Genomic DNA, 15,700 nt, shown 5'->3' on the forward strand with positions numbered 1-15,700 from the left:
GGGCCGCCGGTGCCCTGGAGGATCCTGGATGACAGCGGAGATTCTTTTTTGTCTTCCCGTCTTAAAAGCGCAGAGCCAGCGAATCCACTGCCTCCCTGTGGATTATCTCTGCAGAGACGAGAAGAAATCCAGGGACCGCCCCCCTCCTTCCTAACAGGGAGGGAGCGTGATTGGATTTCCATTTGCGTCCACAGAAACGGTGGCCGGTGAGCAGACGGCCGAAAAAAATGCATATTTAATTATTTCTAACAGCTCTTTATGTACGTTTCCACGTTTCAGCTGATAATTTACGCTTTGTGCAGCTTTTAGCATTTAGATACAGTTCCTTTACTTAAGATCATCTGTGGGAGATTGTGTCTTTTTTTTTTTTTTTAATTTCACCCTATGGGGGCTTCCCTGGGGGCGCAGTGGTTGAGAGTCCGCCTGCCAATGCAGGGGACACGGGTTCGTGCCCCGGCCCGGGAAGATCCCACATGCCGCGGAGCGGCTGGGCCCGTGAGCCACGGCCGCTGAGCCTGTGCGTCCGGAGCCTATGCTCCGCAACGGGAGAGGCCACAACAGTGAGAGGCCCGCGTACCGCAAAAAAAAAAAAAAAAAAAAAAAAATCACCCTATGAGATGCTAAATGCCTTTCTCTCCGGTTCAGAACTGGGCGCCAGACAACGACCGCCTTTAACATACCTTTCCTGGAGAAGCAGAAGGGGGAAATGTGCTTTGTGAGGAGGAGAGCAAAGGCCTCTCCAGGCCCTGTGGAATTCTTCATACCTGCAATAGCACCACCTCTGTTGATCCTCACAATAGTCCCGTGTGTAGGCAGAGGACAGTCATTTGTGTTTATCTGAATTGGAGCTTTGGGATATAAATAGTTTCAGGCCCTGCTGCTCTGTCTTCCCAACCAGGCCTCCTAAATTGAAACTGAGCTTCTTCAAGACCGGTCTGCTGCTGGTGCCCGTCCCGTGTCGTGCTCAGATGGGCTCTGTGACGGGTTAGGATGTTCTCTATCACTGCATACATTCTACCTTGGAACACAGTTCAGTCTTGCCTCATGGGAGCTCTCCAACAACTCGGTGAAGTGGGCCCATTTCATGGGTGGGAAAAGGCACCAGGGTATTTGAGTATACTCAAATATATCTGGGTATTTGCCCAGGGTCACAAAGAAAGTCACTGAAGCGTTATAGAGTGTGAAGTAAACAGTCCAATAATAGTACAGATAACACACTGAACCACACAGTGAGAATCCAGTCATGCTTTCTCTTTCCCCCATCTCACTAAACCACGCTTTTAGGGGCTTACAAGCCAAGCCCACCACTCTACTCTGTCCTTTCATAAATCAGAGCCTAGCCTCTGCTATCAGGAATAATTTGTCTTTGCCCACGTAGAAGACAAAGTTGTTACCCTGAGTGACAGTCATGACAGAAGAAAACGGCGAGACCAGATGGAATTTATGGATAAATATATTAGCAAATAAATACATTTCTTAACATAGTGCCTGATTCAAGCGTCTTTCTGTCTGTTCAGATATAAATACCCACGTGGGTGCCTAGGTGCTAGTTCCCCACTGACTTAAGAGGGAAGAAGATTCCCAGGTGGGGTCCTGTGCCCACTTTGCTCCCACATTCACATTCCAAACGGGATAATGCCTGAGGGGCCGGCAATGGTCCAGCTTCCCTGGGGTGCATGTCACCCTGAGGAGGCCCCTCAGCCCTCGCCCACTCGATACCAGCTGCCCAGGCCAGGCTTCCTGCTGCAACTCCACTCCTTCCTGTGTGTCTCTGGCCTGCATGGCTTATACTGGGAAGCCGGGCCTCTGGGCCGTCTAATCCCAAGGGCCCCATATTACCTCTCCTTTGTTCTCTAGTTCCCTATCCCTGGTCTGAGAGAAAACACCCAGAGAAAACTTCCTTGTTCAGCTGTAATTTTGCCTTTTCTACCTTCCTTCCTTCCTTCTTCTTCCTAAATAAAGTCCAGCAGAAATCCTCTTCTCTCCGCCTACTTTGGGACTTTGAGATAGGAGGTCCCCAAGGAAGAGCTATTCCCTTCCCACTACCCTCACCCCTACCCCCAGGGGAACTGAGGCTGCTGGAGTGACAAGGGAGTTTGACGATCAGAGGCTTTCGACCCAGTTTCTTCAAGGTGCTGTACCACATCAGGGACAGAACTGCACACCCTGGCTTCCCCTCTGACTTAATATAGTGGATGTGACAAGCGCGGACAAGGAGGGACAAACATCCTCCCTTGTGCACCAGGGGAGGCCCTGCCTGGTGAAGCTGCAAAGCCCCCCTTTTCAGGGCTCAGGGCTCACCTATGCTCCTGATCTTTTTGCAAAGAAGGAGAATGATAAGAACCAGGGTTGCCGCTGATGCAGCAGCCTTACCAAGGAGGAGCCAAAGCCGGTGTGCAGGACTCTCCCAAGGAAGGAGGTGAGAAGGGTCATGCATTCAGCTGGACCCGTTTGCTGGTATGAACATGAGGCTTGGAATGAGGGAGACCTGCTGGGGCTGGGGAAGGAGCACCACCTTTGTAACACCTATCTACCTATACCTAGCTTCCTGCTCTCAGAAAGTCCCAGCCGGCAGGGGAGCCGACCCACACAGGTGGCAGCTGGTCTCCTGGCTGGACACAGACTTGCTGCGTTGCAGGTGCTTCTGCAGACAAGGTCTGGAGCCGGGAGCGGGAGACAACACCTCCTGCCGCCCACCATCACACTCCTGCCAGTGGTTCCAGGAAGGACGGCAAAGAAGAGGGGTGTTTTCTGAGGTCCTTTCTTTTCTCAGGAGGGCCCTGAGTCATCTGGCGAGCACTCTTGGTTGGAGCTCGGCCTGAACATCTCACACGGCCTGTTCACACAGCTCCTCGAGCTCCTCCTCTTCTGAGCCTGCGTTTAGAGAGAGAGGAGGAAAGAGGTCACTGAGGGTCAGGCCAGTCTTCTGCTTGTTCCACCGGCAAGAGAGGATGGCTGGGAGGGAACTACAGAGAGGCAGGAGCAGGGAATGGGTCCAGAAGGGTGATCAGATTGAAAGCTGAGAGCGGCCCCCGTTGGGACACAGGGGAGAGAAAAATGAATCTAGAGAAAGAGATACATAGATAGCAACCAGTGTGTTACCCATACTTACTATTCATTCATTCGCCCAGTAAATATTTATTATGCACTTGTGGATCTGGCCTGCTACCATGTGCCAAAGAGAAGACTAAGCAGGGACCTGACAACCTTGTAGGAGAAAAGGTGTGCACGTAAGTGGCAATTATGCCAATGGGGGCAGGACTGGGGTCGTAAGAGATGAATCACGGAAGGAGAAAGGTCATGTCCAAGTGGAGCATCAAGGAGGGCTTCCTGAAAGTGGGGATAAATGCACTGGTCCTGCAGGAATAGGGAAGAATTAGATTTATGGGAACAGGAAGACAGCAGAATATTCTGGGCTGCAGAACCTGCAGGAAGTGTTTACCTAGTTTGGCTAAAGCTTGGAGCAGGGGGAGGGAAGGGGAAGAGCGGACAATAAGGTTGGGAAGGAAGATGGGGGCTAGCTGGTACTAGGGCCTTGAAGGCGAAACCAGGTTGGATTTTTCTTTACTCTGAACAAAACGGAACATCTGAAGATTTCTGGAGAGTTTGTTTGAGGAGGATGACCCTGGCAACAGAATGGAGGGTAGGTGAGCAGGATCACGGTGTTGCGTGGCCCTACAGGACACGACACTGATGTGCAGGGCCCGGCTTCACGGCCCTGTGAGAGGGAAGGGAGGAGCCAGGGGGCTCCCGCCCCGACCTTCAGGCTGCGCCTAAGACGCGGACAGGCGCCAGCAGTACTGGAGGAGAATATGGTAAAGCTAGCAGAGACATGGTTAACAGAACCTGGCGTGGATAAGATCTGAAGAGCAGGGGAAAGGGAGGCACTGAAACCAGTTACGAGTTTGAGAGACGGGGGGGAGGTAGTGGTCTGGCACTGGCAGCACTGAAAGTATACACATGACAGGATTCAAAAGGAACCATCAAACACATGGCCAAATCTGCATTACATGGCCCTATGGAAGCAATTGTTTTCTGTACTATAACAGCTTGCATGCCTATCTCTCCACAGACCTGGGTCTCCTGGTTGACAAGTTCCACGTCCTCAGAGCCTGGAACCTAGCACATAGCAAGCATACAACGCAGAAAGAAAAATGGAAGGAAGAAATGAATGGACGGATGATAGCAGCTCTCAGGTCCTGCCTGTAGGATTCCTAGACCCCAAAGTCTTATATTTCAGGACCTTTGAGGGCAGAGGGGTCCTCCTAGTGATGGCTGTAGGCAAAGAGCTGTGTCATCCACACAATGGGAAAAGATGGGGGAGAGTAGGGGTTGGGGGATCCGGAAGAGGAAGAGGAGGATTTGAGCAAATAAATACCCAGCTAAAGTCAAGGATTTACATTATCACCATTGGCTGCAATACAGTAACAGGGACGCACTGAGTCCCCAAGAAAATGAAGTCAGTCTTATTAACAAAGATGCATGGAAGGGAAAGCCCTAGTAGTTCTTTTACCCGGGGGAAAGGAGAAAACCACAGGGCTGCTAGGAACCACCTGTGATCGCGCTCCTTTTTTTTTTGCATCATTCACATAGCTCTTCTCATATAACCCAGAATTATGGTTATCTGTAGTTATTTCTCCTGTAAGATCTCATATGGCCTGGGATTACGGTTTTCAGTAACTATTTGTCCGTGCTCTCCTCAAGAGCAAGGAACAGTTCTTGGCCTTCTTTGTACTTACAGCTAATACTGAGCTACAGGCTCAGCTGTACCAATTTTTAAAATACTGAAACACTCACGATTGAGCTGCTGCCCCAAGCCACCCCAAGTACTTTCTGCTGTCTCAGCCACACTGGTACCTCACCGGAGACCTCCCTAGGATCTGGCAACTAAAGGATTAACACCTGGCAGAGCCAGCATCCCACGCTATGCCAGTTGTCCACTATTTTGAATGTCACCCCTGTTGGACCCTTCTCAGCTTCCATCAACCTTCTGGATGACTTGACCCGTTCTGCCATACCCAACTCTAGTCTCCTGTCCCCGCCAGACCCATTTCCCCTGAAAACTCACCAGGCTGGGCTGGCAGCACCTGGCAGTGTGGGTAAGGGCATGGCCTACCCTCTGGGGCGCCAGAACTCCATTCGGAAGGCCCCTCCCCAGATGGGTATGGTCCTAGGGGCTGGCGTGTAGTCAGACACAACCACACCGGCTGTGAACTTGGGTAAGTAGGGCCTGGGGTTTCTGGTAGCAGCCTCCTGTCCAGGCCCGGAGGTCCGAAGATCAATGGGTGGGCCTCTGGGGACCAAGGATATGCCAGGCTGGGGCCATAATGGGGAAGGATCTGGCACACTCGGTGTGCGGCCAAGTCCTGGGGTCGAGAGGCTGGGGAGGGCTCTGAGGGACACCCCCGCCGTTTCCTCTGTGTGTGTCGCACAGGGAGGCTGGATTTCTGCAAGTGGAAGAGGCTGCTGGGACCAGGGCTGGGGCTGGAGGCGTCCGCTGGCCCGGGGGCTGGCTCGGTGAGGGCCCTGGGCCGTTGCGGGCTGGGGAGCTGTCCTGACGGGGCTGCTGGGCTGGAGCTGGCTGCTTGCGGATCGGGTGAAGGCAGCTCTGGCTGGAGTTGTGTCCGAGGAATGGCAGGCCTGGACTGCGGGACTCCAGTTTCTGGGCCAGACTTCCTGCCGTGCCACTGGAAACGCCTTTTGTAGTGGTGGTGCCGGTGGCGGTGGTAGTGGACATGGCTGGAAACCGTGGTTTCCCCTGTGGGCACCACCGAGTCCAAAGAACGGGGCCGAGAGGTCATGCTAGGCTGAGCCTCCTCCCGCCGGCGCTCGCCTTCGGGGCTGCAGTACACCAGGGGGTCAAAGTCACTGCTCAGGGAGCTGTGGAAGGTAGAACTGCTGCCGTGGATGCCCTGCAGGCTGACGTCCGTGCAGTTGACCACTGAGTCACTCGAAGAGCCATGACAGGGCCCTGAACTGGAGTCACTGGCTGGCCCGTCTGCCAGGTAGCCGCTGCGTTCTGTGCAGTAGCTTTCTCCAGACCCGCTGCTGTCGTGAGGCCTGGCCCGGCGTGGGGGCATGGGGCAGGTGGCAGGGTGCTGCAAAGTGCACCGCAGGTGGCTCAGCCCCCAGCCCTGCGCGGAGGGGCTCTGGGCCACTGCCAGGCGCTGTGGTTCGCCTGGAGCCCGGGGATGTGTGCCTCTGGGGAGGCGGTGGTGCCGAGGGCCCACGCCTGGCTCCTGGGATGGTAGGAAGGGACCAGGCCGTGTGGGCCGAGCCGCTGTGCTCCGGGAAGGGCCCGACAGGTAGGCAGCAGGCAGGTGGTAGTGGGCATGGCCGGGATGCTGGCGAATGAGGTGGAGTCTTCGGCCTGGTTCTTGGTAAGATCTAGACGGTCCCAGGGACTGAGAAAGGGAATCTCCCTCTGGAAGAGAGAACCAAGAGCACAAGTGTTTGACTCCACAAACGGAAGGAGGGTACATTCAGAAAAGCGTGGCTGTAACGTACTTATTGAGCCTGCATCGCCCGCAAGCTCCGTCAGAGTTTGGACGACCAAGGACACTCCTAACCTGCCTGTGCCCGGGGATGCCCTTGTTCCCTCCAGTCAGTCGTCTCCTTGGGAGTTCCACTGTGCATGGCAAGCCCTGCTCCTCCCATCAGCCCTTTGGGGACTTGCACCCAGGGCCACTGCTAGCCCACACTGCACCTTTGGGTGAATTAGAAAAAGGCTCTCTTTCCTCAAGATACTTCACTTTCATCTTTTAGAAGATTGTCATAATATCCTGGTTTTGTTTGAACAGAATACTTTATTGCCAGAATAATAAATATACAAATCTTGGACTTCCCAGGTGGCACAGTGGTTGAGAATCCGCCTGACAATGCGGGGGACACGGGTTCGAGCCCTGGTCTGGGAAGATCCCATATACCTTAGGGAGCAACTAAGCCCGTGCACCACAACTACTGAGCCTGTGCTCTAGAGCCCGGGAGCCACAACTACTGAGCCCACGTGCCACAACTACTGAAGCCCGTGCACCTAGAGCCTGTGCTCCACCACAAGAGAAGCCACCGCAATGAGAAGCCCACGCACCGCAACGAGAAGCCCGTGCACCGCAACGAAGAGTAGCTCCCGCTCACCACAACTACAGAAGAGCCCGCGCACAGCAACGAAGACCCAACGCAGCCAAAAATAAATAAACAAACAAATCAGTCAGATTTAAAATCAACAAAGTTGTCATGAAAATACATCATAAAGATGACTGCAATGGAATGGCCGCCTCCTCAGATGAGGCCCCTTCGAGCAGTGCACAGCTTAAAGAACAACAGGCAGTCCTGCCTTCTCCTCAACTTCAAGGCAAAACACTTGCCCATAGGGAAGCCCCTTCTAGACCCATCTGCCTGCGCACAGGGGAGTCCTTGGCCCACCTCCTACCTACGATGTTGAACATGCAGAGGGGGCAAGTGCGATGCTGATGCAGCCAGGGGTCCACACAGGTACGATGGAACTCATGGAGGCAGGAAATGACCCGTAGCTCCTGGAGAAAACAAGGGGTCTGAACCAGAGTTGTCTGTAGCTACAGTCGTGGCCAGGAAGCAGGGCATTCCCGACTCCCTCTGGCCTCTCCTTACTGCCGCCATCTGCTTTCAAAGACCTCACGGTAGGACAGAAATGGTATGGGCTTTGATATCAAGTAGACCTGGTTTTTGCCACTTAGCTGCACGACCTTGGGCAAGTTTCTTAACAGACAGTTTTCTGCTGTAAAATGAGGCTAAAAAACGAATCTACCCCCACCCCTCACTGTCACGAGGCTAAAACGAGACGATGCCTCTAAAGCATCCGCTGCAGAGCCTGCCACGTGGTACACACTCAACCAACAGTAGTTCTCTTTCCCTGGAAAGCCAGGAAAATAACCAAACCTCAGGGCTGTCTGTGCAGGATACACAGGACATAGATGCAGCTCGAGCACTCACACCAGCCTTAAGTGCTTCCTCCCCCAAGCTCCAGCCTCCCTCCCCAGCCTGGTCACGGAGGTGAACCACGGCCCTGCCTTACCTGGCCCTCTGAGAACTCCTCCAGGCAGATGGCGCACACAGGGGCTGAACTGCAGCTGCTACCTGAGTCTGGCCACTCGGCCCGGGCCCTCCTGCAGCCGGGCTGGTACCTCCTGGTGGCCAGCTGGCTGATGGCCCAGGCTGTTCGCTGCTGAAGGGGATCCTGGGAAGAGGGGTGGGGCCAGAATGGGGCAAGGGCTCCTCTTCCCTCAGCCCTGGACTCCAGCTTGTACTCGGTTCCCAGCCACGCAGTTACATCCCGTGACCACTTGACCACTCCGAGGCGTTTGTATCCTTGGAGTTCCTACGTGGCTCTGCCAAGCAGGCTAAGCCCCCCCATCCCATTCCCCACTCATACTGTTGATTTTCCTTCCCTCGATGACCCATGAGAGCAACTTTTTATCCAACTGCCTGCTTGACATCTCAACTTGGATATCTAACAGGTACGTCAAACTTGACAGGCCCCACGCTGAACTCCTAATCCCATGAACCGCCCAACCACACACCTGTCCTCCCGCAGTCTTCCCCACCTCAGTAAAGGGAATTCCATTCTTTTCATTGCTCAGGCCAAAAATCTTGTTGCCATTCTTGACCATTCTCTTGCACTCCATGATCAGTCCATTAGACACCTGTCAGCTTTGCCTTCAAAGTGTATGGAGAGTCTAACTAATCCTCGCCACTTTCACTGCTACCTCCCTAATCCAAGCTACTACTACTGTCCCCTGGATTCCTGTAATAGCCTCGGAGCTGGTTTCTCACCACAGATCAGGTGAGGTCAGGTCATGGCTCTCCTTCCGCTCAAAACCCTCCCATGAGTGAAAAAAAAATCCTGACAACGGCCTTAACAGTCCAATACCACTGGGCCCCATTAACTCTCTGTCTCCACCTGCTGCTCTGCCCTCTCACTCACTGGATTCCAGCCACAGGACTGTCTTGCTGTTCCTCAGACGTAACAGGCAACACTTCTGCCTCAAGGCCTCGGCACTTCCTGTTTTCTCGCCTCAATCACTTTCTCCCCAGGTATCTGCACAGATCACCCCCTCACCTGTTGAGGGTCTTACCTGTAATGTCATCCTCTCAATGAGGCCTTCCCTGGCCTTGCTTTTAAAAATTAACCCTGTCCCCTTTCCATTCCCTCCCCTTTTCTATTTTATTTTTCTCCCTGGCACACACCACCGTCTAAATTATTGTGTATTTTTCTTATTTATTTACTTACATTTTACTTATTTATTTACTCATTCATTTTACCTAGAATGAAAGTTCCCCGAGGGGAGGAATCTTTTGTCTTTTTGTTCACTGCACTATCCCCAACACCTGGAACAGTGTCTGGCACAGAACAGGCACTCACTCTATTTGTTGAATGAATGAACAAATGAGGACTCTTGTGGAGAGAGGCTGCTGGAAATCAACAAAGTCATTTGCCGGGGGATTTAGGTGTAAACTGTTTCACAGGCGTAAGGGCACCTTCTTTCCTCACTTTGCCCTTCCTGCTCCCCACCTTCCCCCAAACGTGCACTCGCCCACCTCCACCAGGGAGCCCACCCGCCTCACCGGTCTGCTGTGACGGGGGCGGCACCGGATGCGCAGCACCGAGGCCAGGATGACCACAAAGATGGTGCCCACCACCGTCAGGAGGATCCACACGTCATAATCTGGCTGGGGGAGCGAGCAGAGAGGGAAAGGGTCACGCTTCTGGAAGGAGCCCAGGCGACACACAGAGGAGCCCAGGAGACACACAGAGAACTGGAGGGCCCCTTGAGTCTTCCAGCAGAGGGGATGAGGTTGCAGGTGGGCTTAGGTGGTCCCTCTCTGCCCACGGGCACTCCTCCAAACGTCTGCTGTGAGAGGTACTATCTCGAGACCCATGTGCTTGGGAAAAAGGGGACAGGGACCCCTCTACAAGGTGGAAGCTACCCAGTGAGCATCTGGCCGAGCTTCCCAGTCGATGGAGAAATACCAGCCAGGATTCAGGGGGCCTGGGGACGAGGGTTTCATTCTGGCTCTGCTACTCTGTGCCATGAAACCACGATGCTGAAAAACAACTTTAGAGCTCAGCTGACCCAATCTGCTCATTCTGCAGATGAAGCTCAGAGAGGGGAAGAAACTTGCCTAGAGGTGCACAGCTGGTGGACAGAGTTGCGCTAGAGGGTTTCCAAGGCCTCTTTAGCTCCAGGAGTCTAAGGGCTTTTGGTGAGAGTCACCGCAGGAAAAAGTGCGGGTGACAGCAGGTGCTGGGGCCGGGGCTGGAGACCTGGCGTGCTTACCAACATCGGGTGCTCCTTCAGCTCAATCCTCACATGGGCCTTTCGGTTCTTGTACACAAACTCCATCAGCTTCTCGGCATCATTACCCCAGATCAACACCACTGGCCACGTCAGCCCCAGGGGCTGCTGCAGCTGCAGGAGGGAAAGTGCCCACAAGGGTGGCTGTGTCCTGACTTCTTCCCCGGCACATTTCTCTTCCTTCGTCCAGCCCCCTCCTCAAACACCCCACGTCCCAGGTACCTGTTCAGCAGCAGCTCGATCCTCCGTGATGTCAAAGAGGACGGCGCTGGCTCCCCGCTCCCCCGCCATCCGGGCCTGCAGAGACACACAGCGGAGGTCCCGCAGGGGTCAGACACACAGCCCATCCACGCCCCGGCCCCGCCCCCTCACGTGCCTTCCTAGGATTTTGCACACACCACACTTCTGTACACTCCCACATATAACACATGCAAGGGGTCGGTGGGGTTAGGATCCCCTGCCCCGCCCCAAGCCCACCCAGGTCCACTGCCTTCCAGGACAACATTCAGTCCTTCCTTTCGTAATGGAACAAACCCCTAACAGGGTTTAGTAGGTGCCAGGGGCTGGACTAGGCTCTAGGCCTAAGGACAAATAAGACACGGCCCCTGCCGTCAGGGTGCCTCCAGTCCGCCTTCACGAAGAAGTGTGAGAACCGAGAGCAGGGGGTGACCAGCACCCCCCAGGGCCTGGGGGTGTGTGGTGACCAGTCCCCAGTACAGAGAGGTGGACAGCTCCTTCAGAACAGAACTGGGCTTTCCAGGGTCCAGCCCTGCCTGACAAGAGGAGCCTGCAGAGCATCCCGTGCCCCACCTCAGGCCAAGTTCCTGGATCCTGGGACACTGCTCTTACCCAAGGCGGCTATGACAGCCCCAGGCTCAGCCCACCTCACGGCTCTCTCTCCCTGCCACACTCTAGTCTGCAACTCTTTCTCTGGCTCCTATTCAAGGACTTACTGGAGTCCCTGTCTGGTGCTTTATCCCTTCACCCCCTCCCTGAGGGTGGCAGTAGAGACTCGGGTTGGGAGGGACCCGAGGGGCTGTTCCCACAAGGACACAAGCGTGCGTACGTGCCACGTGCACACGCACATGCGTGCTCGCCAAGGCTCTGAGAGGATCTAGCCAACCAGGCAGAGCGGAGGGCAGAGCCAGAAAGAGACACAAAGCAGGAATCTGGGGGCTCTGGGTGTGGGTAAGACCAGGGAGATAAGAGCTGAGGGGGCGGTGGAGGCACGAGGGCAAAGGACCGGCAGACAGACCCTGCTCCGGCCTCACTGTCGCCTCTCTCCCCGGCGCCAGCGCTCTCCAGCGCTCCTCCCTAGGGCAGAGGCTCACCTTGCGAAGGCATCAGGCTGGGACCTCAGGCCCCTGGGGCCTGCTGATCCTTTCGGGCCTTCCTGCAGGCACTGAAGGAGTTAACCCTCCCGCAAGTAGTGCCGTCAGGAAGCGGAGCCGGTGCTGGGGCTTACACTCCAGCGCTTTGATCTCTGCTTCCCTTCCCGGTGAGAGCCTGTTGGGGCAGGTCTCCTGCCAGGCAGGCCAGGGGAGCGGCTGGGCTCCCGCTCCCTGCTCCCTGCTCCCTGCTCCCTGCTCCCCAGGTGGCCGCAGAGGCCAGAGGGCCCCTCAGAACAGGCAGCCTGCAGCCAGGAGAGCCCGGGGAGGGTGGTGGAGACGCTCAAGTGGGGCCTTTTCGGCCAGGAGGGTACCTTCCCTCTTCCCTCCCTCCTTCCCTGAGGAGCTGGGCTAGGCCCTCTCTCTACCAGCACCCAGGCCCAGCCCAGGCCCAGGCTCGCCAGGCTAATTGACTGGAAATTCACGGGACTGGAGAATGGAACTGCTGAAGAAATGGAGAGGCCACAGCCTCCATCCTCCTCTAGCCTGCTTATTCCCAGGAAGTCTCCCCCACCGAGGCGACCCCAGGCAAAAAGAAGCTGTCCAGTCTTCAGAGCCCTCCAAACCAGGGCATGGGAGCAGCCCTAGGGGAAAAGGAGAAGAACTCCTGCTAATCTCATAGTCCATGACTTAACCAAGGGGTGGGGAGGTCACCCGAGTAGTCACAGAACTGAGACTCCTGGATCCGCAGTGCTACTAGGGCCTCGTGTTTCTCATCCCCAGAATGAGACCCTGAGCCCAGCCCAGCCTGGAACAGCAGGAGGGAAGGGCAGAGACTTCCTTCTCTGGAGATGTTCTTACTTCCCTACCCCTCTCCTTTTGAAGGGTTGGGGTAGGAACGGTGGAAAGTAATTACCCTGACGTTCAAACACCCCAGCCGATTACAGCCCATAATTACAAAGTTGTAAAAGTGATCAAAGAGAGAGGGTTGGCCAACAGGGGAAACAAACAGGGCTTTCAGACAGTGGGTGCCTGTGTTCAGAGTTCTAGGACTCAAAAAGCAAGATTTGGGGCCAGATGGCAGCCCACTCAAGGGCTACCCATGCTGCCCTGCAGTCCGCCCGCACCCAAGCGAAAGGGAGGGAGGGAGAGAGAGAAGCACTTCTTCCAGACCAGAACCTGGAAGACAGAGAGGACGGGCAGGCCCTCCAGTCAGGAAGAGTGGGCTTTAGAAAAACAACCCAGAGACCTCTTTGGGAGCTGCAAAGATTCAGCCAGCCCTCTAAGAGCAGCGCGCAGGCTGCCCGTGGCCTTTAGCAGTGGAAGCCAATACGTTCCAGGACTTCTGCACTTCTACGCTCTGCACTTCCCTGCACCTTAGATTTTCCTCTCCAGACACAGTGACAGTCACTGTGTATCTCCTCCTCATCAAAGATTGACTGAGCACCCACTGTGCTCAGGGCACCAAGCCAGGGAAGGCCGAGCCCTCCAGAACAACTCATAATCTAGCTGTGGAGACAAAGCATATACGTACGATTATAATGCTGATAACAACATTCTAGAGTACAAATGAATGAAACAGACCAGTCGTTTCCAAACCCTTTTTTTCACTGCAGAAAGCCCTTCCCTCCATTGTGTCCCCCACAATACACACACGCACACACACACACACACACACACACACAGAGACTGACACAAATCGTCAATACAAAACATATAAAAGCGAGCTGAGGTTGAGGGTGGGATTAGGGGTAAGAAGGACCCTTGGCTTCCCCCCAACCCCAGCCCCTGCCAAGGCACCTCCATGAAACCTGGTGTGAAAAGCATGGCCAGAGACCCTGGCAGCATGCCAGGAGGGAAGGATTTCTGCTCCCAGTAGCCCAGCTGGGCTGAGCCAGTTAGGAAAGATTCAATACAAGAGGTGGGATTCACCTAGGCTTGAAAGCAAGGGGAGGAGGAAGTAGAGGGGATATAACCATTATTGAGACCCACTCTGCCCAGACTGTTCAGGTTTGAGTACTAAATCTGCCATCAACCATTAGCTGTGAGACTTCGGGCAAGTCACTTAACTGCTCTGTGCCGCAGTTCTCCTTTCTGTTAACTAGGGCTAATAACAGGACCTACTTCACAGGGTTGCTCTGAGGACTATATAAGTTACTCCATGTAAAGCCTTATAATATGCGCCTGGCACATAGTGAGTATTCCTTAAGTATTTATTCACTTATTTGTATCTGTCACTAAGCCGCTCTTAAGTATTAGTTATCATCGTATCAGCTATCGCCATGTGCTTTGCGTACATGATTTCATTTACTCCTCACAACAACTCCATAAGACAGGCATCAGCTCCACTTTTGAATTGAGGAAAAACCAGAGGCTCAGAGAGGCTGAACAACTTGCCCAGGGTCACACAGCTGATAAGCAGTGGAGGCAGAATTCCCACCCAGGACTTCAGCCTTCCAAGTACCTGGTTAGCAGGGAGTGTTCTCTGTGGTAAGAAAGGCAGGCCTTGCACCCGACTTTTTTGCCTCCAGAGCCAGCTCCTTCCACCAGGCAAAAGGCCACTGCTCCAGCCCATGCATGAGGGGCTCAGGGCCTGGGGATTCACAAGGATGGCTGTGGAGTTGCTAATAAAGAAACAGAAACCAATCTGGGTGACTGGGTAGGGGGAGGAAGGTGGTATGCTGACAAGAATGAGAGTCCAGAAGAACTACAGTGAGGGTCAGAGATCAAAAGAGGGAACCATGACAGAAAAAGGCCAACCTTGTTAACTATGAAAGCACAGGATGACGATGCCAATGACAAGGACAGCAGTGACAGCTGCAGTCATTTATTGAGTGATTGCTGTGCGCTTGGCGTCTGTACTGTCTCCTCAACTCCTCATAACTACTATAAGATATGAGCCCTGTTCTTGTTCCCCTTTTACAGATGGGGAAACAGAGGCTCAGAGAGCTGAGCTAAAATGTCCAGGTCACACTGAGGGGCAGTGGAGAAGCCAGGCTCCAGACCCGGGGCTGTCTGGCTCAAGAGCCCCAGTTCCGGGGATGGGGACACCACCACTGACACTAATTGATTTGCCAGAGCAGAGCTGACTGAGGTCAGTGGTTTTTGAATTTCCTCACCAAAGACCCACCTTTCCCCTATGCCTCCCGCAAGCCCTATATTTAAATATGTTTTACCAAACTAACTGCATTTATTATACACAATTCATTTTCCTATGAGATAACTTGTATAACACATTGAACTGATAGAATTCAACTGAAAGCAAAAAAAATGAAGAGTTCAGTTAAGCCTGTGGGAAGTCTAAAATATTGGAAGTAGCCCAAAGATCCACATTACTACCTTCACAGACCTCCTCTGGGCCAGGGGATCCCAGGTAGGAGCTACCTGGTCAGGTCAAAGGATGAGAGAGCCGAGGGATGCCTTGGACCTGACCCGCGAGAGAGCTTGGGGCCAGAGCAGTTCCGCAGAGTGATGCGGGGAGAAGACCGGCAAGGGGAAGCGGGGTGAGTGTGGCGCAGGGGGCGGAGGGCGGGGGTGGGCACGGGAAGCTCAGGCAGTGACCTCAGAAAGAAAAAAGGTCACAGGCCAGCAGCCAAGGTGCTTCCTCTGAACTCCTGACGGGTTTTTGACTTCGCGTTTCATTTAGCTCGGGGACTATCTGGGCCCTTGACGTACGCTCTTTTCATCCTCACAACGATTAGTGGGGTAGGAAATAAAAGTCCCGTTTTATGGTGGTGGAAACAAAGGCCCAACAAGGTTAATTAAGTACCTCAAAGAGCACTGACCACATGTTCCTTGTCACCCAGTGTCTGTTCACATGGCTCATTTCTCCTACAGGAGAGTGGTCCTCTAGGGGCGAGAAGAAAACCTCCTATGTGGACACATCCCGGCGGGTTGCCGAGTGCCCACACGCATGTGAAATCATACGCTGCTTCGGAGGGACAGCAGAGCTCTCAGAACTCGTCCTCCTCCATCTGTCTGTCTCCCTCCCCTCTCTCACACTCATACTTACCTACCTAACACTGGGCACTCACTACCAAA

General features: G+C 54.2%; 1 protein-coding gene across 4 annotated transcripts in view; it reads right to left on the reverse strand.

Moving 5' to 3' along the window:
* Nucleotides 1-1,424: 1,424 nt before the first annotated feature.
* The window catches only part of RNF43 (ring finger protein 43), a 60,221-nt gene continuing 45,945 nt past the window's right edge, over nucleotides 1,425-15,700 (reverse strand). For 2 of the 4 annotated variants that reach the window (XM_024757640.1, XM_024757639.1), the window contains 7 exons: nucleotides 10,554-10,628; nucleotides 10,314-10,445; nucleotides 9,601-9,705; nucleotides 8,051-8,212; nucleotides 7,430-7,532; nucleotides 5,069-6,424; nucleotides 1,425-2,874 (listed from right to left, as the gene is read on the reverse strand). In XM_024757640.1, the coding sequence (XP_024613408.1) occupies nucleotides 2,828-2,874; nucleotides 5,069-6,424; nucleotides 7,430-7,532; nucleotides 8,051-8,212; nucleotides 9,601-9,705; nucleotides 10,314-10,445; nucleotides 10,554-10,628 (1,980 nt within the window). In that variant the 3' untranslated portion in view covers nucleotides 1,425-2,827. Of the gene's footprint in view, nucleotides 2,875-5,068; nucleotides 6,425-7,429; nucleotides 7,533-8,050; nucleotides 8,213-9,600; nucleotides 9,706-10,313; nucleotides 10,446-10,553; nucleotides 10,629-15,428; nucleotides 15,509-15,700 lie in introns of all 4 variants that reach the window. The other 2 variants (XM_024757641.1, XM_024757642.1) reach the window with 2 other exon arrangements.

Source organism: Neophocaena asiaeorientalis, unplaced genomic scaffold, assembly GCF_003031525.2.
Source record: "Neophocaena asiaeorientalis asiaeorientalis breed wild unplaced genomic scaffold, Neophocaena_asiaeorientalis_V1.1 scaffold327, whole genome shotgun sequence".
NCBI classification, from domain to species: Eukaryota; Metazoa; Chordata; class Mammalia; order Artiodactyla; family Phocoenidae; genus Neophocaena; species Neophocaena asiaeorientalis.